The following is a 25,369-nucleotide window of genomic DNA, read 5'->3' as shown; positions in this document are numbered from 1 at the left end:
GATTCATTAGTCTTACATTATCCCAGTCTTCATTATTCATTATTTAAAAAAGTTCAATGTACTCCAAGAACAATTCATAACAAAATATTTAGATGAGTTAACAAATGCATTTTTTAATTATGGTTATGACAAAGGGGACCAACAGAAAAAATGGTAAAAGGGTGGCCCCCAATAAATTAATACAAGAATTGCAGTCGAGAGTATGGCTTTTCTCTGAGCAACTACAAAAAATAAATGTAAACGTTGTCAAATTCCCTCAAGTACACTTCGAATAAGTCTTAGCACGACAGAAAGTGGTGCTTTAAAACGGATAATTAAACAAATGAAATGAAATAAAAAATGACTATGCTTACTGTGCTGTACTGTGCAGTGCAGTCCCATCTTTGACCAGTGATTGCACCCCATTACGCAAAAGCAATTGGCGCAGTCAATAAATCAGCAGATAGCACACATAAAGATATTTAGGAGGCTCATTTGGGCCGTATGTGGTTACGGAGGCAGGAAGAGAAAAAAATAGCTTGCCCGGTATCGGTCGCATAAAGCCTTTTCACAGCACATTAGCCAGCGAGACACACAGCTGCTAGAGTACTCTCGGTACCTCCTGATAGTTCACGATTCCTCAGAGTTCAAATGCGCAGCGATCTCTGGGGGATTATTATCAAGCTCTACAGTTAATATTTGTGCTCGCAATGGCCTATAAAGAGAAAGATGAATGACATCAATCTCTACAGCTGGTTACAGATTTTGTTGTGCGAATTTAGGGGTTGGTGGCAGGGAGAACAAGTTTTCATACAACATCTGTTTGTTGATTTGTGCATTTTCAACCTTGCTTGCTATTTTTTATTTTATTTTATTTTTAATCATTATTTATTTTCACAGTACTTATGAATATGGAATTTCACTTTCTATTGAACTTGTCTGAACACTCCAGATTTGAATTGGACAGATGGGGCACACCTAAGGCGCTTCGGCTTTGTTTGCTAGCAAACATGTATCAGTTAGTGCGTGATTTGCATTGCTTTTATAGAAAAGTGCGACCTAATGCAGAGTTTTTGCATGGGCCTCATGTGTCTGATAAAGTGCAGATGTCACCATCTGTGTACTCAAGGCTGTCACGATGAAGTAGGTTGTTTTAAGGGTGACAGGCAGCGATGGGCATGTCGTGCTTGACTATATTGTGTTCACACAGTCACAAAAACAACTTTGGAGGCGGGAGAGAGAGGCTACAGTAAATGGTGGGTTTTGGATGTTCTTTTATGTGGAAGAACATATTTACTATTCCTGTGGGTGTATGTCCTACTCAAACTGTGCCATGTATTACTCAATTATGAGGTAGGCGACCATGTCATCCAAGTATTTCCGTCTCTGTAAAGTGAATCAGAGCTTCCACCCTCTTGCCTCAGAGACAGAGAAACAGACAGACAATATACCTGTAGATAGATAGATAGATAGATAGATAGATAGATAGATAGATAGATAGATAGATAGATAGATAGATAGATAGATAGATAGATAGATAGATAGATAGATAGATAGATAGATAGATAGATAGATCGATCACACAAAGGTTACATTTGCGTTGGATACTGCACCTGTATTTACAGGCACACACTGTTTGTTAACATGTGGACATTCAATGTGTAGGTGTAAGCAAACCTGTTCTCATGACATCTCATCATGACCTTGGAACGGCTATTTTCGGATATGTCCTGTTGTTTACTTTTAACAACCTAAAACACTCTTATCCCCCCGCAACCTGCTCATCCCCCCATACTTTGACTGTTGTGGTAAATATGCATGTCAATGGGCCATATCTGAATATTAAAAACAGTGTGTTGTGGCTGTGTTGCCGCAGACATGCAAACTGACTGAGTGGATGGAGGGTGCGTAATGTTATGGGCTTGGCCTACTGATGAAAGTGAACATTTAGTGCAAAGGTAAAATGTTGTCATAGAAATACAGCTAATGGCCCTGCTGTGGCCTAACACAGGGCTCTGGGTGACTACGCCGGCGACCCAGGTTCAACTTGGGCCTGGGTCATTTGCCAATCCTTCCCCATCTCTCTCCCCGTTTCCTGTCTCCCTTCCACTGTCCTGACAAAAAGGCAAAAAAGCTCTAAAAAATATTTGAAAAGAAAGAAATATAGCTAACAATGTTACAGATTATTTCCTACTGTGTGGCAAAATATAGCCTACTTTTCCCTGCTTAAAGACTGTTTTATTTTCTTTTGTCACGGCATGCATTGCTTTGTCTCGAAATGAAAGGACATTCAGTCAGACTGTATCTTCAGTATGCACACACTGCTATTCAAGCATAAAATAGTTGAAGCAACAGTTCAACTTTTTTCCCTGAGAAAAAACAGGAGACAAATTGACACTTTTGTCCGCTTTTGTCCTCGGCATGTCAAAGTACGGCAGTATCCTGCCCTGAGATTGATTCCACTTTTCAAACATGAGGGCAAAGGCACAAAAGGACATGTCAGTTACAACTCCCCAGTGAGCTCCGCTCCGGGCCAAATTCCATATCCCCACGCTGGCTGATAGTCAAGGATGTTAGACAAACTAGCTGCTCATTTCTGAGCTGCATTTAGCCAGGAGAATGTGGAGAGAGGAGAGCACTTGGGAAGAGAAGGGGAGGAGATGGAGGGAGAAGAGTAGAAGCACTGGGAGAAGGTGGGGGAGGGACAGGGGACGGGAGCTGTCCTGTCCGCCGCGCTCAAAGGCGAGCCAAAATAAAACAACCCGAATGGACATTTTTCAATCTGGCCGCTGACACGACGGCTTATCTCTCCGGCAGAGCAGTGCGGAGGCTTGTTACATGCCTCGGTGACATCGGCACACAAGCCTCGGAGAGTGAAAGACAAGTAGGAGGTGGAGGAGGGTGTGTGTGTGTGTGTGTGGGATGAGTGTGCGTGTGTGTGTGTGTGTGTGTGTGTGTGTGTGTGTGTGGGGGGGGTGATGGCTGAAGTAGGAGGAGGAGGAGGGTGTGTGTGTGTGTGTGGAATGAGTGTGTGTGTGTGTAGGGGGGGGGGTGATGGCTGTGGGGGGAACACAAACCTGTACAACCTTGCCACTCCACCCACCCTTTCCCAAATACACCCCCCCCCATCCCCATGCTCCCTATCCATCATAAGGCAGGCTATCTGCATCATGCTTTATTCCAATAAAGCCTCGTGAAACCAGAGCTGATTTCTTGCTAAATTCCGACATTAGTCACAGGCACATATTTCAGGCTTAAGGAAGCCTAAGGGGAGTAATTGAGGTGAGATGAGGTGGGAAGGAAGGTGGGGAAGGGGGGTTGAGTGTTGTAGGAAACAGATACCAAGCTGGGTGCTCAGCTTCCTCAAGTTCAAGTGTGTTTGTTTAGGCGTCAGTCGAAAGTGGTCGTCTACTGGCTACTGGGCCAACAGATCATGATAAAATGCTCCACGGTCATACAAGGCTTTCCCCCCCCTCTTCTACGGTAACTAGCCTCAGAGATTTCGCTTGAGGCAGAGTGAAGGATTCCTGTGATGAACACCTAGTGGTGGCTTTGGACGTGAACAAGTTTCAGAGCGGTTTTACCGCAATGTTATGAAAAGTCTAATGGTTACAATACAGGAGTTTAATGGCCAGGGTCTTCCACAATCTCTTCTTTCTTTCTCCTGAACGTCCCCCCCCTTTTCAAACGATCACATTTCGTTTGGAGTGTGCTCAATGTACGCAACCGAGCAATGTGTCGCCAGCAAGGTACTTTAAAAGTCCCTGCTGATATTTGATAGAGAACGCTTAATCGTCACTTGGGCAGGACATGGGAAAATGGCACGCCGTAATAGCAGCTAGAAATCGGATTCCACCTTCCCCATACCCCCGGCCACAGTTTTTTCGGAGGGACAAGTTTCTTGATTGGTTCTTACGAGCGTGTCTCCTGTGCACCCAATCTATCTTCCTCGCTGTGACTTTTCAACACGATACTGCAGCAGCAAGAACAGCTCGTCTCTCCAGGCAGCCATCATGAGCAATTCTAGATGACCATTTCATTTCTCCGCTCACTGGAAACGACTCACTCCTTCTCCTCCTCCCACCTGCCCCTGTGTCTGGAGGTTGACTCACGACTTAAGTGCCCTAACAATGCTGCCTGTGGCGGCTTTGTATGACAACTCCAAAAACGGGCCACTTTAGCTGAGCCCAGTGTTGCCAGATGTGTCTGATCAAATCCCGCCCAAAAGGTTCTCAAAAACTGCCAAAATGTACTAAATTCCGCCCAAACTCAACAAATTACATTGACTTCTATGGGCCCACAATACACAAAAAAAACGCCAAATGACCGTTTTTTCCCGTTTTTACCCGCAGACGCTCATTCCAAGTAGCCCAATTGGGCGGGCACTCGCCCAATCTGGCAACACTGGCTGAGCCTCGACTGGTTCCTCAGTGCAGACGGAACTCTGGGTGAACTTCTTGTTAATGATTGGGGAGCAGATACAGAGGCGTCGGGCAAATGGGGGACCATGGGAATCCCCACGAGCCTTGTTGTGTTATTTCATGCATTTACCCTGAGACGGCCCATGTGTAGCAAAGGGAGTGCAGACACAACAATGTCCTCCCCCCCCTCACATGGATGTGAAAACCAAGAAAGATTGTTTGTAAAGCTACATTTACATTGATCTACCGATGACCCTTGTACCTCTCCAAACATGACAGCTCCTTTTTGTCTCAGCTTTTGTGACTCAAGGGGAAAAAATGATTACCGGTATAAGAAAGAAAACTAGGATAGAAATGTAAAACATTCAGTGACGCATGCCAAGATCATCAGGAAAACGGTGAGAGAATGTCTTGCAACACCTGGGAAAATAAAAAATATATCTATCTAAGAACACCATCCCTTATTTAGTTGGAGCCTCTTGTAAAGTTACAAGCTAGTACAACTCTCCAAGCTGGCTTGTATTAGCTTGCTAATGGCCACTGGAATAGTTTTTGTACGGATTGGGTGAATAAAAATAATGAGTGTGACAGGTCTGGCCTGATTGATGGTAAAAACGTTGACACGACCAAACCAGCATCGCTTTACAGTGGAGCCTGTATTGCATCACCACTACTCTTATCACACCATCTGGAGGAAAAGGACCCGTTTCCCCCTCTCACCACCGCCCAGCTTCTAACCGCTCTCTCTCTCTCTGACTCTATTCTGCATGATCTCTCTATCCCTCCCTCCCTCTGCCCTTCTTGTCTCCATTTATCTCTGCCTGTCAGTCTGTCCTCTTTTTTTCTGTATGTCTCATACTGGTCATTTGTCTAAATCGTCATAATCATTCCATCTCTTTCTGCGTCATCACTGTAGCGAATTGAAATGATGAAGCCGCCCCTGGAAATATTAGCATGCAAATTTAGGACACCCCCTTTTTGTCTTTGGAACTCTCAGTCCGTTCTGATGGTTGTAGAAAGTAAAAAGATTTTGTACTTTACCATGCACACGGGCATTGCTTTAGATTCAATCTGATGATCTTCTCTGTGCATTGTTAACTGCAATGTACTACTTCATATGAAAAGAAGGCTAATTCAGGATGGCTAAAGCTGAGCTAGTTCTTACAAACCATGGCTGCATAGATTCAGGTGTAGGCAGTGTTGCCGATTTAGCGACTTTTTGATGTCCCTGGCGACTAAAAAAACCTCCTCTGGCAACTTAAGCGACTTTTTGGTGCATCTGGCGACTTTTTAAAATGCAGATTTTCAATGCAAAAATCATTGTTTTTCAACATAATTGTAACTCTCTGCCGCAGAAGCGTTTCCCACGATTGAGCAGGGATGCAGATTAGTTCTGATAGCTAGCACTGCCTACTGTGAACAAGGGCATGTGGGCACGTTTTCTAGGGATCAGTGTGTCGTGCGTGACGTCACGCGCAACGTCATGACGTCATCTAGTGACTTTTCAGCGAGCCAATAGCAACTTTAGCTGATTTTTTTGCAACACTGGGTGTAGGATGCATCACTTTGATAGCCAACATTGTAGGTTATGCTGCCGTGCAGCCTCAATATTTGTTGGCAAGTGATCATCTTTGCTGATGTTGCTTTGCAGATACCTGCCATTACTTAGCATTGGCTTGCAATGGTGTATCAGCATTACAAGGAAAATGCATTGCACACAAAAATGCACACAACCCAAGGGATTCACACCTGACATTTCACTGCAAGTTGTGCTCAATCTGTTTCTCATGGCACAACTGTGTGTATGCGTTACACACACACACACACGTTAATGAAAGTATCAAAAGCAGATAAAAGAAAGACAGGACCTATCAAAGTCGTAACATTTCTCTTTCAGAAACCTAAATTGTGCGTGCAGGTCAAGGTGCCAACTGTTTCAATTATGTTTAAGAGAGTGTTGAGTTGTTTGAACAGTGTGATACACTCCTGTTGCTTTTTTTCTGTGACTGATGAATGGACAGGTTTGTGCTGGTCTGGACAGTCCCCCTGTTAAGCCAAGACTACTGCTCCACAATGAGACGGATTCCGGGCCAAGCTTTCAAATGCTTTTTTGGCTGCCACCCAAGTTCCTCTGCAATCATTCTCCTCTATATTGAAGGAGCTGTGCCACGCAGCTCATTCACACAGAGGTTTTTGCCGTTGGGCAGAGGCCAAGTGAAGGCCATGTGTTAACATGTTGTTAACTATCTCTTTCTTATTTCCGAGAATTTCTTTACTGAGCTCCATTGACACTGATAAATGTGGATGACACTTAAATCTCACACTCTATATTAGCTTTGAAACAAGATGATGAGCTAAATAGTTCTTTATCTGCAGTGCTCAAGTGTCACACTCAAACTGAGAACGGCGAGTCATTTTGCTAAGCAGTGAAACATCAAACACTAGCCATGTGAGACGTCTTCATCTGTTTTCTTCCATGATGACAGAGCAAAAATAAAATCAGTGCTGATATAGACCAGATAGAAAGCCAATACCATGTCTGTCTCTCGTTCTCGCCCGTCCAGCCTTTTTATGATGGAGAGTATTTGATTACCATTTGTGCCAGAAAAGTTTTATCCTTCCCCATAACTGCGAGAGGAGAGCACGCATTTCATTGAATCCAGGTGTCACCTTTTACCAGCTCTTTCCATGAAGGGCCGGTTATATCGACTGCATTTTTAATAGAGACTTTTTTGGAAAACCACCTCCTTCTTGGTGTCAGAGATAGAACATGACTGTGTGCATGTGGGTGTGTGTATTTGCACACATGCCCACACGTGTGTGTGTGTGTGTGTGTGTGTGTGTGTGTGTGTGTGTGTGTGTGTGTGTGTGTGTGTGTGTGTGTGTGTAGATGTGTGTGTGTGTGTATTGGGAGTGGGGATTCTCCAGAATCTAGCAACTGTATTTGTCAGCAAAGTCATGTCTCATTTGCAGGGAACAACAGACACAAACATGGTGTAAAGCCTCCTGTAGGTCTTACAGCCTGCAGCCTGCTCTGACGTCCAGAGCTAATGGCCAACAGCCCAGAGATGATATATCATTCCAGTGCTGAATGACATGTTCGCACGACAGCCAACCTTTCTTTTTCCATCGTAACACGTCTTGCCTTTTTATCAGGTAAAAGGCAGAATTCAGTGAAGTTATTCCATTGGACGAAAAATGGATACACCAGCCTCTAAACTGTCATTGGAAAGACATCTGCGAACAGAAGGTTAAAAATAAAAACACCGTTCATAATCAATTTCAATATTTTTTCCTCAATATGTCTGAAACATATCAGTTACTATACATTTACAACATATACAAAAATAATGTTTTGAGATATCAACAGAGCTGACATACATACGGAAGCACCAGATTGTGAAAATGTAGAATTTTTTTTTTTTTTTTACAAGTTCAGGGACTTGTAATACAACACTAAGTCATTACAAATGTTTGAAAGGTAAAAAGGTTAGACACACACATCAATACAAAGCAGCAAGACAGGGAGAGAAAGGCAAGTTAAAAAAAAATAAAAAAAATCTGTGTTATATTCTGCCAAGCGCAGCATCAGGGATGAGAGTGCATGGGATTTACCTTTTGAATGGCGACTGGAGGGAGGGTTGGCCTGACATGCAGGCAGTGAGTGGAGGAATCCCAAATTAATTACAGTACAGAGAGCCTGTCACTCCGTCAATGAGAGGCCCCAACAAAAGCAGTCCTGAATACCTGAGCCACAAAACGCAGTGGTAAACACTTAAACGCATTCATTCGTGCCACAGAATGTCACATGAGCGCTCGTCAAAAAGACAAGTGCTGTTATGTCTTACTTTTTGCCCGCCGGCCTACAACTGTCGGAAAACAAATATGTCAAGGTCCCTTAAAACAAACTAAGCCCACAAACATTGTATCAAATCTCGGAGGTTTGACAAAGCATTCCTGGCAAATTTGTTTGCCTGTTTCTGCCAATTCTTCAACTGATCTATTGCTTCACACACAGAGGCAAAAAAGATCAGATTTCTCAACGCTGCAACAAAGCATTCATGGCTGTTTAGATGCATGCTCTTGTTTCACGGAATAGTATATACCTGTCTCATGAACATGTTTTAAGTGTTTTGATTGTGAATGTGGAAAACATAATCCTCCTTGTCAAAACTTATGGCCTGCCCCAAGTCTCAAATAGTGAAAGTGAGAAAAAAGAGCCCAAAAAGAGGTCAGCTGATCTTTGGCCCTTTGGACTAATGGGCCAAACCTCTGACCTCTGCCTAGCATCCATTACATGTGAAAGGTCAGAAGCAAATTGTATTCTCTCTAGCGTAAAAACATGCCAACTTCCATGAGATTAAATATCAGTTCAACTATAGGCGACACTAGCCAAAAATCATATGTAAGCATATCCTTGACTAATGACAACTAATGTCTAATGAGTCACGATAACTGTTCTCACAGAAATGTGTGCATCCACTAATCTACCATTCCTCATGGTCTGATGACTTCATGATGTTTTTGACTTATTTGTTTGTCATCATGACTAACTTTTTTTTGTCATAACACTTTTACACCACAAGACACAACGAAGATGACTTTAACTTCAGTTGATTAAAAAGACGTGATTATTATCTCCATCCTATCTCTTTGTCATCCTGTTTTATAAAATAAATTCATTAATAATGGAAAGTGGAACATATCAACTTTTTGTCAGATGCATGGTTGTTGCATTTTCCAACTTTTGCAGGAATCAACGTTCCTTTCCGGAATCCCAAAGCAGCCTGTTCAGGCACATCAATAGCCTAATCATTTGCATTATTCAACATAATGAAGCTGTAATAGTGTTACTGTAAGATGCTTGGCAAGTCATGACATAGGCTTACATTCAAATAATTCTCACAAATCAAATTACCTGCAGAACCCAAATGAATTTTACACAAAACTTTTGCTATCATATTTTATCAGCAGCTTATGATAAAAAAATATATCAAGTGGTTTGTTTAAATTTGTATATTGTATATAATATATATTTTCTATACACACCATGTATTGATATTTAGATGCTCATTGTTATTTTTAGGCATCTTTACGTCTTAGACCTATTTATTTACATGATAAGAATTATAAGACCAATATCAGAAAGTACAAAATATAAAGTTTCAGTTCTTTATTTAACATTCTCCCTAACTGATGGTTCTAACATGAATACAAATAGAGTGTAATGTAATATTTATATTCATGTAATGTGCAAAAATTATTGGCTCATGTGGATCAGTTATCTTGTCCACAACACTTGATGTGGAACAAGCTTCGATACTTCTCGAAATTCTCGTGTGATGTGTGCAGACTGCACAGCAACCTACTGGAGCACTGACAATAGTCAGTGCTGACAATAAAAAAAAATACATTAAAAAAATGGTCAGTGTGACTTTAATCATCTCAATGAGCGTGTTGGAATGTGGTTTTTTTCTGTCTTTTCCCCCCAAAATATAAAGCAGTGACACAGTGCTATAAGACAAATTATGAAAGAGGACAAATTGATGCGTCATGTTAAAAAAAATCTGGGTGTCCAGTAATATGGGCACACACACACACACCAAAGCACACGCGCGCACACTCACACACACACCACCAGCACCACACACACACACACACACACACACACACACACACACACACACACACACACACACACACACACCACCACCACTACCACAGCAGACACACAAACACACTCACACGCACACACACACACACACACACACACACACACACACACACACACACACACACACACACACACAGACGTAGACGTAGAAAAAGCTGGTTGCCACACTGTTGCCCTGTCAGAGCAATGGTGTTGCTGCTGAGTGGATGAAGAATGATGGCGTTAAGATGAAGTGGCTTTAATGGCTTACAGATGGTTCCCCTCCGCTCATGGTGGGTAGGTATTCAGCTGACATCATCTGCCCAGCAGTGTTGCCAGATTTGTCTGATCAAAACCTGCCCAAAAGGTTCTCAAAAACCGCCAAAATGCGCTAAATTCCGCCCAATTTCAACAAATTGCAATGGTTTCTATGGGCACAAAACGGCTTTCAAAAAACGTCAAATGGCCTATTTTTCCCGTTTTTACCCACAGACGGCCATCCCAAGTAGCCCAATTGGGCGGGTAACCGCCCAATCTGGCAACCATGCTGCCCAGAGCCCAAGGCATCCAGTGTGACAACTTCAAAACACATTGAGCGTTAACACTTGCCAGAGATGGCTTGATACAAGATAGGATGTACAGAGGGCCTTTTTTTAGGGGGGGGGGGATCTCCCCCAGATTAAATCCTCATCGTGGTGATATTTCTCACTGGATTACAACAGGAAGCAGGAATGGAGCTTGAGATTTTTTTTTTTTGCACTCTTATGTTAACCCCCCAAACATAACTGAATGCAGATGTCAAGAATAAGCCAACTGTGTTCCCCGAGTATAAAATTAAGCTACTGCTTTCCACAGTGCACTTGACACTTTATTACCCGACAACATATTTATTCTAGCTCTCTACACTACTGCAGATTGGATTACAAAAAGGCAAAAAAGTCATTGGGCAGAAATATTATTTCCAGTGATATTTCTCTCTCTGTGTCCCTGAAGTGAAATCCATCTATGGTGCGAGTGAGTGTTAATGGCCCTACACTACACTAGAGCGCAGTGGCGGGTGGTGGCAGTGTGGGGCTGGGCTGTCTCTCTCAACAGCAGCTCTACGGTACTCCTCCTCGGCAGCAGATGTGCGGCAGGTTGCGATAACGGGGGCCGAGCGGAGCGGAGACGCGGTGGAGCATAATGCTGAGTGGCAGGGCACCTGCAACAAAGGCAACTACAAAGGGAGCGTCCGTGACAGCACTTCCTCTCCGCCGGCCCTTTGGACGTGACCCCCTCAGGAATCCCAGGCAGCGGCAGCAGCACCATCTTGGAAAAAGATTTCCAGCCGCCGCTGCTGCTGCCGCCCGCTTCAGAAGGGGCCTGGGGAGTGCTCCCTGGAGGCTGCTTAAAGCTTGCTGCTTGCAAATTGAGTACCGGCACACCAAAAACCAGAGGGGTGAAGAGAGACTCCGTGTGTGTGTGTGTGTGTGTGTGTGTGTGTGTGTGTGTGTGTGCGTGTGCGTGTGCGTGTGTGTTTGTGTGTGTGTGTGTGGAGAATAAAGGGGGTTACGTGTGTGTGTGTGTGTGTGTGTATGTGTGTGTGCATGTGTGTGTGTGTGTGTGTGTGTGTGTGTGGAGAATAAAGGGGGTTAAGTGATGGAGGGCAGTGCCACACCTGCCCGTAAATCAAGCCGAGTTTTTCCTTTCAAGAGGAGGACACAAGGAGGAGAGGAGGGAGATAAATGATAAAGACGGTGGGGCTGGGGGGGTGGGGGGTGGTGTGTCCTCCGTGGGCAGGGTCAGATTACTGCACGGTCCTACTGGGCCCAGACCCAGGGGCAGAAGAGTAGAGTAGAGTCACATTTATTAATCCCGAGTTATGGGGGCCCCAAAGCTCTATCCTCTATATTTGCATTCTCATCATATTGCCTAAAAATCACACTTTTATTTTTATTTTTTACTATTCTCAGGGGACAACTCCCCACCCCTGACAAAATAGACTCTCACACATGGCCTAAAACCTTGAATAGTTTTGTAAACTAGCAGCACCCATTGAGGGGGGGCTTTCTTGTTGTCTGGCCCAGGGGCCCATGGAATCATAATCCGTCCCTGTCTGTGGGATGAAACAGACAGACAGGCAGGCGGGCGGGCGGGCCGGCAGGCAGGGTCTGAGGAGGAGCAGGATGGGCCGCAGGGGAGGCCTTGAGGAGGCCCTTTATTGTGTGGAGGTGGCCCAGCCAGACACCTCTGAGAGGCACAAGTCAAGCGCCTGGATGCCCCACAAGGTGACTTTGTGTCTTCAGTTTCGGCACGGCGAGCGGAGCCGACATATATAGCTGGCCTTTACAAGATTATAAAAGGAAGTGAATTTTGGGGCTAATGCACTGTGATTCGTTGGGGGGGACTTGCGCTGATAGCAAGGTTGCCAGAACTCATACATACACCAAATAATGCTGTCATATCGCAATCAGAGACATGTGATCATGTGTAAATCGAGTTGTGGCGGGCTACGACAAATATACTATCCATAGCAGACAAATTAAGTGAGATCACTTGTGAAAGACCGAGATAAACTGACATGCATTTTAAGTCTGTAATGGAACAGCGGGTATATTAAATAACAAAAGCCTTTTAAATCACATATTTAAATATAAAAGTCATGAACTTCCACCTAGACCTGGCTGCATGAAAAACCACACGTTTACTTAAAATAAACAGAGCTATGTTTGCATGTGCAATGTAGAAGGAAATGCACTCTATTTTATCACACTTAGGAACGCACAAAAACTAAGTACACACGGTAAGCTCAATACTGAAGGCACCTGGATGGCACCATTCTTCCGCTAATTAAATAAACCCAGCTACTGTACAAACACTTTCATACACATAGACCAGGAAAATAATGGCACTGCAGTCCTCACTGCCCTGACATGTCACTACATAACACTTTGCTTCATTTGCATGAAGCACATTTTCACAAAAGAAATGATTACGTATATGTGGTCGTTATCATTTATAAATAAAATGTAGCCTATTATTGCCAAGGGAATGAGTGGGGCTATTTCACAGGATACATTTATTGCAGGTTTTGAAAGTCATGAAAATTGAGAAGTTATTCCAAACATATAACGCACACACTGATGAGCACAGTATTTACACTTAACACAGATATGTCAGTGCCAATATTTTAATGTTGTGAATTAGATTTTAAATACTTTCACGGTGGTTTAGTTCAGGGAGACATGGGTTTCAAGGTTGGTGATAACCACAACCACTCGTCGTTTTCCTATCAAACAATCTCTGCTGAGGCCTTTCCTGTTAAATAAATCTGAAGTGGTGGTTTTGACCGCTTACATCAATTAGGGCTTTTTTATTTGCTTGTATTTACATTCCGGAACCAGACGCACATCCCAGCTGAAAGGAGCAGGAAAGAAGAGAATAGTTTGAGGAGCTCTGTCAGGATGGTATCGGCACGAGGTGCTTTGTTTACTTCTGCTAGGGCTTAGTCAAATTTTCATTCATTGCCATTCCTGTAAGTTTGTCCCTTGTCACATGATTCTGGTGAAGCACCATCAAAAAACCGTCTGTGGACATGATCCTTGTCATTTTAAAATATCTGACAACAATGCAGTCTGCCTCCACACACTCAATATCTGCTCTTTGCGTGCAATGACTAAAATGATAAAACAGATAACAGATGAAGCCCATTTTACTTTACAAACTATATACATTTATTCAATCAGATTTTCCTGTGATCTAGGTTCCCTGTTATTTTAGTCCCAAAAAGGTATACTCAAAATAAAGGCAAAAAAAGAATGCAAAATGAATGCAGTCGTCCTCAGAAGTGTTAAATGGTGTGCGAGTGTGATTTAGGTAGGTACATGCAGAGGCACTGATTCTGTCAAAAGTATGAGTAAGGAGCACACACCTGCAAGAGAAAGGTCAGCCGTGCTGTGGTTGGCTGGTGAATGCTTTGCTTGATAAGGGCAACTACCACCACTCCATTATACGTCATTCCAACACCGACTCCTTTATAAACAACTCTTTATCCACTGATACAATCGCACAGGTGGGGGCAGTAGAAGGCCTACTGTAGGGAAATGATCAGGTGACACCATTTTAGGACGTGAAAGGAAACACACAACAGCAACAGTTTCAGATGAAATTGATTTGAAATAGGTCCTTAAAGGCAATTTTCTACATTTGTCCTGGAGCCTACATAAAACTGTTCATTTTTAGTGACCTAAAGACCTCGGAGTTGTAATGTATTTTGTTCAAACATTATATTAAAAAAAGAATAAATAATATAAAATACAAATTAAAACACATAGAATAAGAAAACAATAAGATCAGCCTAAAAAAACTAAGTGTAAATAAATGACCAGAATAGCCCTCGATGACTACAAAGAGATTTAGGCCTCTGTTGGCACCCAGAGTTACAAAATATCCATGAATGCATAGTGTTATAGTTTGTTTACGTTGTAGCAATTTTGTGCAGCTGCGTCAATGTGACGGTTTTTGTATCAGCTGATGCAAATGTATCCAGGTATGTGTTTATAATAGCTTTTGAGTAAATGCTGTATTATCTACACCATGCAAATTTTAGCTCTTGTCATTCAATCATTTTTTGGGAGTTTGCGTAAGTATTGCTTAAACAAATTCACATTTCAATTTCTCACCTACCGCTGATGCTCCTCGATATTTTGTTTCTAAAGCCTCTGGTGCCATCTAGTGTTCTTGTCGAGTTCCACCCTGTCTGCGTTGGCGGCGAGGTGAGAAATCTGAAGTGCGCAGCATTTGGCAGATTGTTCTTTCGAATCAGACTATTTTAAACCATGTAGGCCTAGTTCTAGTCCTAAACCAGGGACAGTTCCTGGCCTGCTGTCAGAGATCCCGTATAGGCCTAGAACTAGGCTAATTTATGTAAACTGTGTAGATTAGGGCAGAACAGCCAGTTCTATGTCATGCGTTATATAAATACAACTCTGTCTTCAAAGACTGAAAAGGGGCTTTGAGATTACACGCATTGCGTGATAACAACGGTGTTGTGTGCGTGTGTCAAGTGCGTTTTCATATCCAAGCGAGTGACTAGCAAACCTCTCGTGCAGACAATCTGCCAACAACTGTTCCAGGAGATTCGGAGCTCGTTCACTGAGGCCCCAACAGAACAACATTGAAATAGATGTACTTCTCAACCAATAGTGTTGCGATATGGAAAGTATTTCCTGCCCTTTTAACAAATCAGAAATAGATACACCAAAAAACCCAAACTTGAACATGTCAGCAAAACAGAGGGGGAGGAGATCATCTGAGGGCAGCAGTCATATTTGAAGAGCAAATTATGATCTGAGGTTTCTAAGTCGATAATTTTCTCAGGAAAGGTAAATTTGGTCTAAATTGAATATGCATTTTATTAGTAAATAATGTGCAAAGGTCTTATATTGTTGACATTTATTATTAAAAACTAACGGTTTCTATGTAGTAAGTTACCTGTAGATGGTTTAACGCTGCCATAGGCGTGTTTGTGTTAGCTAGCCACGAAGCTAACATAACTTAGCAGGAGCCTGTGATAGCCACCATAATAACTTACATTAACTGTTGCTATGGTAGAGCTAACTAGCTAGCTTACAGTAACGCTAGCAGAGGCAGGCAGCCCAAACATTGGACATGCTCTAGTGCTGACATGAAACTTTGACATGAGCCAGTCTTTTTGGGTAGAAGAAAAAGAACAAATGGCACTTGCATTGTACAGTTTATTCTATAACGTATCCGCGATGGCATGAGTTGGTCGTTAGTCTAAAGGAGTAGGCTACAGTTGCGAAACTTTGGGTTTATTCGGACGAACTGCAATGGCGCTTCCAGTTTCCACCAGAATGGGCGTAAACAGCGCTCGGAAAGCCTGCGGCTGAAGTTGTATAAAAACGGGGCAGCGAGTTGAGGAAGAACCGAGGCATGATCCAATCAATAGTAGTGTTACTTTAGGGAAGTTAGTTGAGAAATGCTTTTGTGAACACGTTGTTCCTCGGTTAAACGTTGTTGCTTTCAAAAACTCTACGCTGTTAGTCAAAGTTTGCAGGATTGAGTTACGATTTTTGCAGGCGAAACTTCATTCAGGGCTCGAAGGCAAGTAGATCCTTTTGTAACCTGTAAATCATTGTTTGTGTAGTTAGGGTAGGTTCTATTGTTCCGAAAACAACTCGTTTGCGTTGCGCTTTCTTGGACGCGTCGAGTCTACTTGACAGATGTTGACATGGGTCAACTAAGGGGTGTGTCAGCTGTCATTTATGCAAATTGCGCTACTGCATTTGTATACATGAACTGCCGGATACGCCGTTCCACCAGTAGACGAACGCTGTAATAGTCATTGAAAAGTCAACTAGTAGGTACTACACTACTGTTACATAACACGGGGTCCTAAGTAATGCACCACGACTTGGTCATTGTCATTATGGTAGCAGGTAGCACATTTATATTATGTCTTAACGGGTTGAATGCGTCTTGGATTAGGCTACAGACAATTGAACCTTATTCCATATCCAGGAACCCACAGCATTACCAGTTTTAGAAGTATGGAACGATCAATATGCCCAAATACCAATAAACCCTTTGATTCTGAAATGTGAACAGAGCTGAATAAACCCATCCTGTATGAATCTCATTCTTTCAGTAGGTCAAACGGTTCCAGCAAGTACATGTCCACACCCACAGACCCATCTGGTGGCATGTCCCACCCTGGACCTTCCCCGGGCCCCGGCATGTCTCCTGGCCCTATCTTGGGCCCTAGTCCCGGCCCAGGCCCCTCTCCCGGGTCAGTGCACAGCATGATGGGCCCCAGCCCGGGGCCTCCCAGCGGACCCCATAGCATGCAGAGTCAGGGGCCTGGAGATTATCCCCCGGAGGGAATGCATCAAATGCATAAGGTATGGCATCATCATCATCTGATTTCGCAACACACTTGGTAAAGGGCATTTATGATTGCTATAGATACTGTAGCTTGATATTAGCAGTGCTTGTTGGCAATGGCAAAAAAGTATAGAAGGTAATGAACACAAGTCAGAATGGTCAGCTCGTCAGGTGACAGACACACACAGAAAACGGATCATTTATAATTGATAATAATATCATGCAGTTTATAGATTGCTTTGGCGACCCAATCAAATACAGCAAGGGAATGGTTGTTGATGCTTGGCGCTTGTTTCTTTACTTCCAACCTCCTGATCTGGCTAGCCCATGGAGGGGATGGGGGAGGAGATGCACTTCGGGCAGATGAAGAACGTGGGCATGAGGACCCTCCACAGTGGCATGGGCCCCCCTCAGAGCCCCATGGATCAGCACAGCCAAGGTGAGTCTTCTGGAAGCCCACCAGGGAAACTCCAACTCCCAATGCCTACCTTTACATGAGACATTTAATTCAGAATTTACTCACTTTAATTCTGAATAAAGCTTAATTCCGCTTTGAAAACGTCATGTTAACACGTCACAATTCGGAATTAAATGAAAGATCAAAGTAAACTTGACAGAACTATTACATTTTGAATGATTAATTCGGAATTAAAAACGTCATGTAAACGTAGTAACTGTTATTGAGACACAGCATTCCACTGCACACTGCACAGCAAGTGCACACTGCATGCAATGAATTTGTATTTATGCCTCACCCGCGCAAGGGGGCAGCCCCCAATGGCGCCCCAAGGGATCACTGCGACGGGACGGTACCATGATGCTCAGGGTACCTCAGTCATGGAGGATGATGGGGGAGAGCACTGGTTAATTACTCCCCCCACCAACCTGGCAGTTTGGGAGTCAAACAGGCAATCTTTGGGCTACAAGTCTGACGCCCTAACCGCTTACCCATGACTGCCCTCCTCTGTAATATCCTAGAAATGTAGCGTTGCGGCCCTACCGTGGCCTAACGGTAGGGCACTCATCTACTATGCGGCCGACCCGGGTTCGATTCCCGGCCCGGGTCCTTTGCCAGCCCTTCCCCGTCTCTCTCTCCCCACTCGCTTCTTGTCACCATCTTCACTGTACTGTCATAAATAAAGTTAAAAACACCAAAAAAATATCTTTAAAAAAAAGAGAGAAATGTTTCGTCCCTTAGCAGCAGCTGTAAAGTAAGTCACTGTCGGGAGGGGCGGGATGACAAACTATAAGGTTTTTCGTATTGACACTCCTAAGATTGACTAACCAATCACTATGAAGTGAATTTTATATCTCATCCTATTGATTGCGCTGATTGGTTGTGGTAATATCCTGTTGTACAGGTATGCAAAGAGATTTGAAAGAATCTTTTAGCTTCTTAAAACCAATGAGCTAATTTTAGAGGTTTGTTATTACATAGTTATAGTGCTGCCAGTGTTGTTAATAATCATCACACATCATCATCATACATCACACCACATTACATTACATTGCATTAAACTGACAGTGACATACAATACAATCCCCATGAAAAGGCTGTTTGTGGTGTTTATCTTACCCATTTTACCTTCTATGCATTATAATGGTGTGTAACTAACCTGTTTATAATGATGATAAGTAAGTGAAACGTAAGGCTTTTTTTGTCTGCCATTCTAATATAATGTGGCCCTTTTGGTGTTTTTCATGTACACGGTTTGATGTGGTGTTGATGGGAATTGGCATAAAATGCACTGAAAAAGTGTTTCACAGAGTTCCAAGTACCAGGAGTGTTAACAGAGATTGTAAGTAATCATTGTCAAAATGTCTATCTCTCGTCTTCCCTTGTCTCCTCCCCCCATCCCCTGTGCATCTCCTCCGCTCTCCCCCATCAGGCTACATGTCTCCCCACCCCTCGCCCATGGGGGTCTCTGAGCACGTGCCCAGCCCCATGTCCAGCGGGGTTCCCACGCCTCCCCAGATGGCCCCTGGTGGTGCCCAGCAGCAGCAGCAGCAGCAGGGTGGCCCCCCGATGATGCCCATGGACCCTCAGGCGGCGGCGGCGATGGGGCAGCCGGGCCGCGCACCCTCCTGCTTCAGCCCTGTGCAGCTGCAGCAGCTGCGGGCCCAGATCCTGGCCTACAAGATCCTGGGCCGCGGGCAGCCCCTGCCGGAGAACCTGCAGCTGGCCGTGCAGGGCAAGAGGAGCCTGCCCACCATGCAGCAGCCCTCCGTGTCCGGACCCAACGCCGGGCCCTACAGCCGCCAACCAGGTGGGCACCTCAACATATATTTTTTTTCGAGAAAGACGCCGCACCTGTATAGTATAGTGTTTTTAGTGCACAACACGTTTCGGAAACACGCAAGGTGCGGCTTCTTTCTTGAATATTTGAGTTGAACATTTGGGCCAGCACCCTCACAATCAAAATATTTAAGAGTGAAGCCTACTCCAAGCTGAAAATTTCATCTCACATTATTCTCATGAATGCTAATTAGAGTAGATTAGAGTAGAGTAGAGAAACTTTATTGATTCCCAGGGTGAAATTCAGGTGTCAAGTAGCTACATAAATAAACACACAGACACACAGACACAGACACAGACACACACACACACGCCAAGAGGTTTCCCGATCTGGGCCAGCTCTGGCATCTCAGGCAGTCCAATCCCCAACAATGATGTCCTTCTTAGTGTCCCTTCTTAGTGTCCTTAGTGAAGGTGGTGTGAAGGGGGTGTAGCTGATTATCCATAATACAGTCCAGTCTGTTCAGGGCTCTGCTCTCAGCTGTTGAGGTGAGAGTCTCCAGCTCCATGCCCACCACTGACCCTGCCTTCCTCACCAGTCTGTCAAGGCGTCCCACATCTCTCTTCCTAATGTTTTGTCCCCAGCAAGTCACAGCATAGAAGAGCACGCCGGCCATGACAGACTGGTAGAACATAAGCAGAAGTTGGCTGGAGACATTAAAGGACCTCAGCCTTCTGAGGAAATAGAGCCTGCTTTGGCCTTTCCTGTAAAGTGCATCTGAATTTGTGGACCAGTCCAGTTTATTGTTGAGGTGCGCTCCTAAGTACTTGTAAGTACAGACAGTCTCCCCATTCTCTCCCCCAATAGAAACAGTCCCCTATACTCCTCTTCCTGGCCGTCTCTGGCAGTCATGGGTGAGCGGTTAGGGCGTCAGACTTGCATCCCAGAGGTTGCCGGTTCGACTCCCGACCCGCCAGGTTGGTGGGGGGAGTAATCAACCAGTGCTCTCCCCCATCCTCCTCCATGACTGAGGTACCCTGAGCATGGTACCGTCCCACCGCACTGCTCCCCATGGGGCGCCACTGAGGGCTGCCCCCTTGCACGGGTGAGGCATAAATGCAATTTCGTTGTGTGCAGTGTACAGTGTTCACTTGTGTGCTGTGGAGTGCTGTGTCACAATGACAATGGGAGTTGGAGTTTCCCAATGGGCTTTCACTTTTTTCACTTTCACTCTTATACACCCCACAATTTTTTTACATTTTATTTGACCTTTATTTCACCAGGAAGGTCCCATTGAGGTAGAAACCTCTTCTTCCAGGGAGTCCTGGCCAAGACGGCATTAAGACAGTGGAGGCACATGCATATTATGACATAAAAAACAGATTTAAAAAAAAAAAAAAAAAAAAAGCACACGTAAGGATAAGAGACATATCAGACATAGGGGCAAACAAAATAGACACTGGACAAGACTAACAAGTAAGACCATCAAGCACTAAACAGTAAGAACTAACAAACTAATAAAATCTGACATAAAAACACACACACACACACAAAACCTCTGTAAAACTGAGTTTAAAAGCAGTGACACTCCTCTACTAAAGTTGTTTTTAAAAGATTTTTAAAACTCTCTACAGAGGGCACAGATGCCAAGCTTAATGTGTTTTGGAGGTTATTCCAAACATGTGGGGCATATGAACTAAAAGAAGTCTTACCTAATTCAGTACGTACTGTAGGAATATTTAAGATAATTTTATTTCCTGACCTAGTGCCATAGGAACTGGTTTGGCGTGACACCAGACAATTGATATATGATGGGAGTTTACCATCAATTTACCACCAATGCCTTCACAATAAAAACTAGAAATGCACTCAGAGAGTGCAAACCTCCGCCAAGGAAGCCGAATTTGGTTGTAATATTTGTGACATGTCCTGGTGTAATCCATGCATGCCTAGGCTATTTATAGGCTAGGCCTACAGTGTTCAGAGAAGTGAACATTAAATTTTAACCAAATTATGTGTCTCTTTTATTAGCTAAGGTGTAGCCTATGTCACCTCACCTGGTTAGCTTTGGTATTAGTTTACCTGCCATTGTGTGATTGGCAAATGTGATTGGTCATGCCATAGGCTATAGGCCCGAATATTGTATCCCATCGCTATACTGTAGCCTGGTGTCATTGTTCATTCATTGTGTTGTTATAAACATTTTGATGATTGGAAGCATTATGCCTTTCATCACATAATTGTTTTGCCACAATATTAAATAGCGCAGCTATTAATATCAATCCATAATATAGTATAGTGAATGATATGACTACGGGATCACCTTGTCATTTCAGAACGATTTGGTATCACTGTCAAACACAAGCTTTGATTAACCTTAAATGTAGTGAACTGGATACCGTTCCCTCCTTGGCGCTGTCTGTTCATCATTGATAGCCAACACTGTTCACCGTTATTAAGCTATTTTTTTCCCTCCCTCCGTGGGCTACAAACTTCAACAGGCGAGAGAAAGCTGATTTGGTTGACATGGAAAACACTCTGAGAACAATTAACTCCGCGAAAGTTGTGACGATATGCATGTCATTAGCCTACATATTTACATTGTTTGGGTGCTATTTATTGACTATACGCACCTATGGCTTATGCAGGCACAGCAAATCCGCGCGCTGTGCATTCTGTTTGGCTTTGTGGTGACTGTCGCCTTATCCTTTCATGTAGAGAACTGGGTACCTTTCCCTCCTTGGCGCTGTCTGTTCACTGTTAAACACTGTTAGCCGTTGTTAATATCTCCAACCTTCGTAAACTTCAGGGAGCAATGCAAAGTCAGAGAGTCTGGAGCTCGCACTCAAAAAAGACTTGAAAAGAGATGCCCAAATAAAGTGGGTTTTTAATGATCTCACAATATGCCGTGCAGTATTTACAAAGGTGCAAACGTTTCGGGTGATCCCATCCTCAGTGCAAAAAAACCAGAACAAACATTCACAGAGGTTTAAAAAGGAAGTGACATCAGAAGTCAGGAGGCAATCAGTTACGAATAGCCAATCAGGACACGTATTCAATGATGGGTGATTCAGTTGCTGTATGGAGAGATGACAGTGATTAACAATAGTTAAAAAAACAGTAGATCATGTGCTCAATCATAATCACAGCAAAACAGATTAGACTTTTGTATCATGCTGTGTCTATATTTCAAAAAATCATGATTCAGCAAGGCAAAAAACAATTATAGGAAACAGGTCAAGTCCAAATCCTCATTGAGGCCCTTGGGAGACAATGTTTGCATATAAAAAATCCATTTGGCTTCACATTGTAATAATTTGGATTCCACAGCACGGTTTCTGCGGCTGGGGGTCACACGGTCAATCCCAATGAATTGCAGTTGGGCCGTGGTGTGTGGTGCTGTGGAGAAATGTCTGGCAATGGGTGACTTTGGGTCATTCCTGGAGATGGCGCTCCTGTGTTCATTTATGCGGACCCTCAGTTGCCTGTTGGTCTTGCCGATGTATTGTAGGCCGCAGGGGCATGATAGTAAGTAGATCACAGAAGAAGAGCTGCAGGTGATGAATTTGTTGATGTTATATTCTTTGCCCGACACATGGCACATGAATTTGCTGGTCTTCTTGCTGCGTGTGGTGGTACAAGATGTACAGTTACGGCAAGGAAAAAACTTCAGGGAAACACTCGGAGAGCAATTAACTCCGCGAACGATGATTTGGTTGACAGGGCAAACACTCGGAGAACAATAAACTCTGCGACGATATGTGTGCCATATTGTCGGCATATCGGCTATTCTATATCATTTGGTGTGGCTACGCAGCCATGTAGGCACAGCAAATCCGCGCGTAATACATTCTGGCTGTGTGGTCACTGTCCATCAATCCACCTCACAGGCGCGCCCTGTCATTGCTCAATTCACCTCGGCCACCTTGTGGCAGGCCACGAAATAGCAGCGAACGAACAGAGGGACAGACGGACAGAAGGACAGACATGATAACACAGAAATCGGGCGATCACATAACCTCCTGGCGGAGGTAATGAGGAAATGGCTTTTCCTCCTAAGTGATGATAGTGAAGTCCATGTTACCATTTCATACAATGCGCAGTGATGTGTTTTCATGTTTGCGTTTGTAATAACAATTGTTGTGTCCTCTGAGAACTTCTGCATGTGGCATGTCCCAGAATTGTAGCTGAGGTCAGTTGTATACATGGTGAACAAGACCGGGGAGAGCACCGTTCCTTGTGGCGCTCCTGTGCTGCTAATCACTGTCTCAGATGTAATGTCACCCATCCTTACAAACTGGGGCCGCTCTGTGAGGTAATCAGTGATCCGGGTTACCAGGCCAGGCTGCAATCCAATCCGCACCAATTTATCTCTCAGCAGCAGTGGTTGTATGGTCTTAAATGCGCTGGAGAAGTCTAAAAACATGATTCTCGCAGCACAGCCACCCTTATCCAAGCGAGGGTGTACCCTGTGAAGAAGATACAGGATAGCATCCTCCACTCCCACGTTCTCTTGGTAGGCGAACTGCAGAGGATCCAGTGAGTGGCGTACCTGGGGTTTGAGAAAGTTGCGCAGCAGCACTCGTTCAAAAGTTTTCATTAGGTGTGAGGTGAGGGCAAACGGTCTGTAATCATTAAGTTCTTTGGGGTGGTTTTTTTTTGGAACAGGTACCAGGCATGAAGTTTTCCACAAGATAGGGACCTTGCCTTCTTGTAGACTCCTATTAAAAAGGTGATGAAGAGGCTCAGCTAAATCCTCAGCACATCATTTATAATAATTTATCAATTACACATCATTATAAATGTACACAAGTTATTACACACTCGAGTCGCTACTAAAAGGTGGCAGACTTAAATCAAAACAGCGAGCATGTAGTTTAGTGACATTTTTTTGCTTTAATGTTTGGAATTGTGTATTATTTTGAAACATTTCTTTCAACAAGGCACTTTTTACAAAGAAACATTAAGAAAAAGTCTCATACACCTCAGGCCACAGTGTTTCCCACAGAAAGTTTGGAAACTATGGGGGCAGCCGGGCCATTCTTACTGGGGGGGGGGGGGGATTCACACGGCGTAAATGCAAAACAATGAGTAAAGTATGACATTGCCGCATGGAGAAACAATAGGCCTACATTTCAGCCATTAATGTTTTGAGAAATTACATTTTACCCAATACAATTTTACCCATGACATGTATAGAAGTACATTGCCATTTATATAAAAATTGCAGTACAGTGAATAATTTCTGTTTGCAACACACTTTTCATTCGTCACTCCCTCATGCAGGGGTCTATGCAAGGAAAATAAATAAATAGGAGCACAGATAAGAATTTAGGAGCACTGTGAAATTGTTAACGCACAGACCAAAAGGGTCTAAGAGATTAATAGCTAGGCTATGCATTTTCCCCCACACACGCCTGCGTATACATTCTACATGAAATGAGGGGTGCTGGTCACAGGGCCAGTTTTTCTAAATTCCTCCCAGTAAAAGGGCTGAACAACATATTTCACATTTGTCTATTTTCACATTCATTACACATTAATTTCTCTATGCAGCCCAAAGTCTCCTCTGCTGTGTCAATGAAGGCCTGTCGCCTAACTCATTATCATACAACTGTAAAAAAAAGCCTGGGGAGTGTCAGTAAATTCTTCCCAACTGTCCCTTCTGTGAAGGTTTTTTTTATTGCTCCCAAACCCAAGTTAACTACAACAACTTGACTAGACTTTTGATCCCTCTGTCTTTCATGCACTCATGGTTTTCTCTATAGCAGCTATTCTCAAACTTCAGACCACCAAGGCCCACTTTGAAATGTGAAAAAATTCTGGGGCCCACCAAACCATTTGGCCCGATATAATATAATATAATATAATATAATATAATATAATATAATATAATATAATATAGGCCTAATATAATGTTCTGATTAATCAGTTATTACAAATATTTATATGCATGTGTGTGCATAGAAACAAATGATAAAGGACAAAATGACTCCTAAATACTGAATATGAAATTGACAAGAAACAAGCCAGCATTCACAGCTCAGAGAAAGCTCAGAGAAGTGAGCTAAATACTAAATGCTACATTTAATACCGGTAGTTTAATAGCCTACTGTAGCAAGTCAAAATGGCAATGTTTCTCCTCACAATCGACTACAAAATTATTACAAATATACTTTTTACACATACATCAA

At 43.5% G+C, this 25,369-nt stretch overlaps 1 protein-coding gene across 2 annotated transcripts in view; it reads left to right on the top strand.

Moving 5' to 3' along the window:
- The first annotated feature begins 15,293 nt into the window (after positions 1-15,293).
- smarca2 (SWI/SNF related, matrix associated, actin dependent regulator of chromatin, subfamily a, member 2) overlaps positions 15,294-25,369 on the top strand; it is an 87,879-nt gene continuing 77,803 nt past the window's right edge. For both annotated transcript variants that reach the window (XM_063195560.1, XM_063195559.1), the window contains exons 1-4: positions 15,294-15,416; positions 16,703-16,955; positions 17,263-17,377; positions 18,828-19,205. In XM_063195560.1, coding sequence (XP_063051630.1) covers positions 16,728-16,955; positions 17,263-17,377; positions 18,828-19,205 — 721 coding nt within the window. In that variant the 5' untranslated portion in view covers positions 15,294-15,416; positions 16,703-16,727. The remainder of the gene's footprint in view (positions 15,417-16,702; positions 16,956-17,262; positions 17,378-18,827; positions 19,206-25,369) is intronic.

This window comes from Engraulis encrasicolus, chromosome 3 (assembly GCF_034702125.1).
Source record: "Engraulis encrasicolus isolate BLACKSEA-1 chromosome 3, IST_EnEncr_1.0, whole genome shotgun sequence".
NCBI classification, from domain to species: domain Eukaryota; kingdom Metazoa; phylum Chordata; class Actinopteri; order Clupeiformes; family Engraulidae; genus Engraulis; species Engraulis encrasicolus.
The sequence above is the reverse complement of the archived record's forward strand: the minus strand, read 5'-3'. Positions and strand labels throughout refer to the sequence as shown.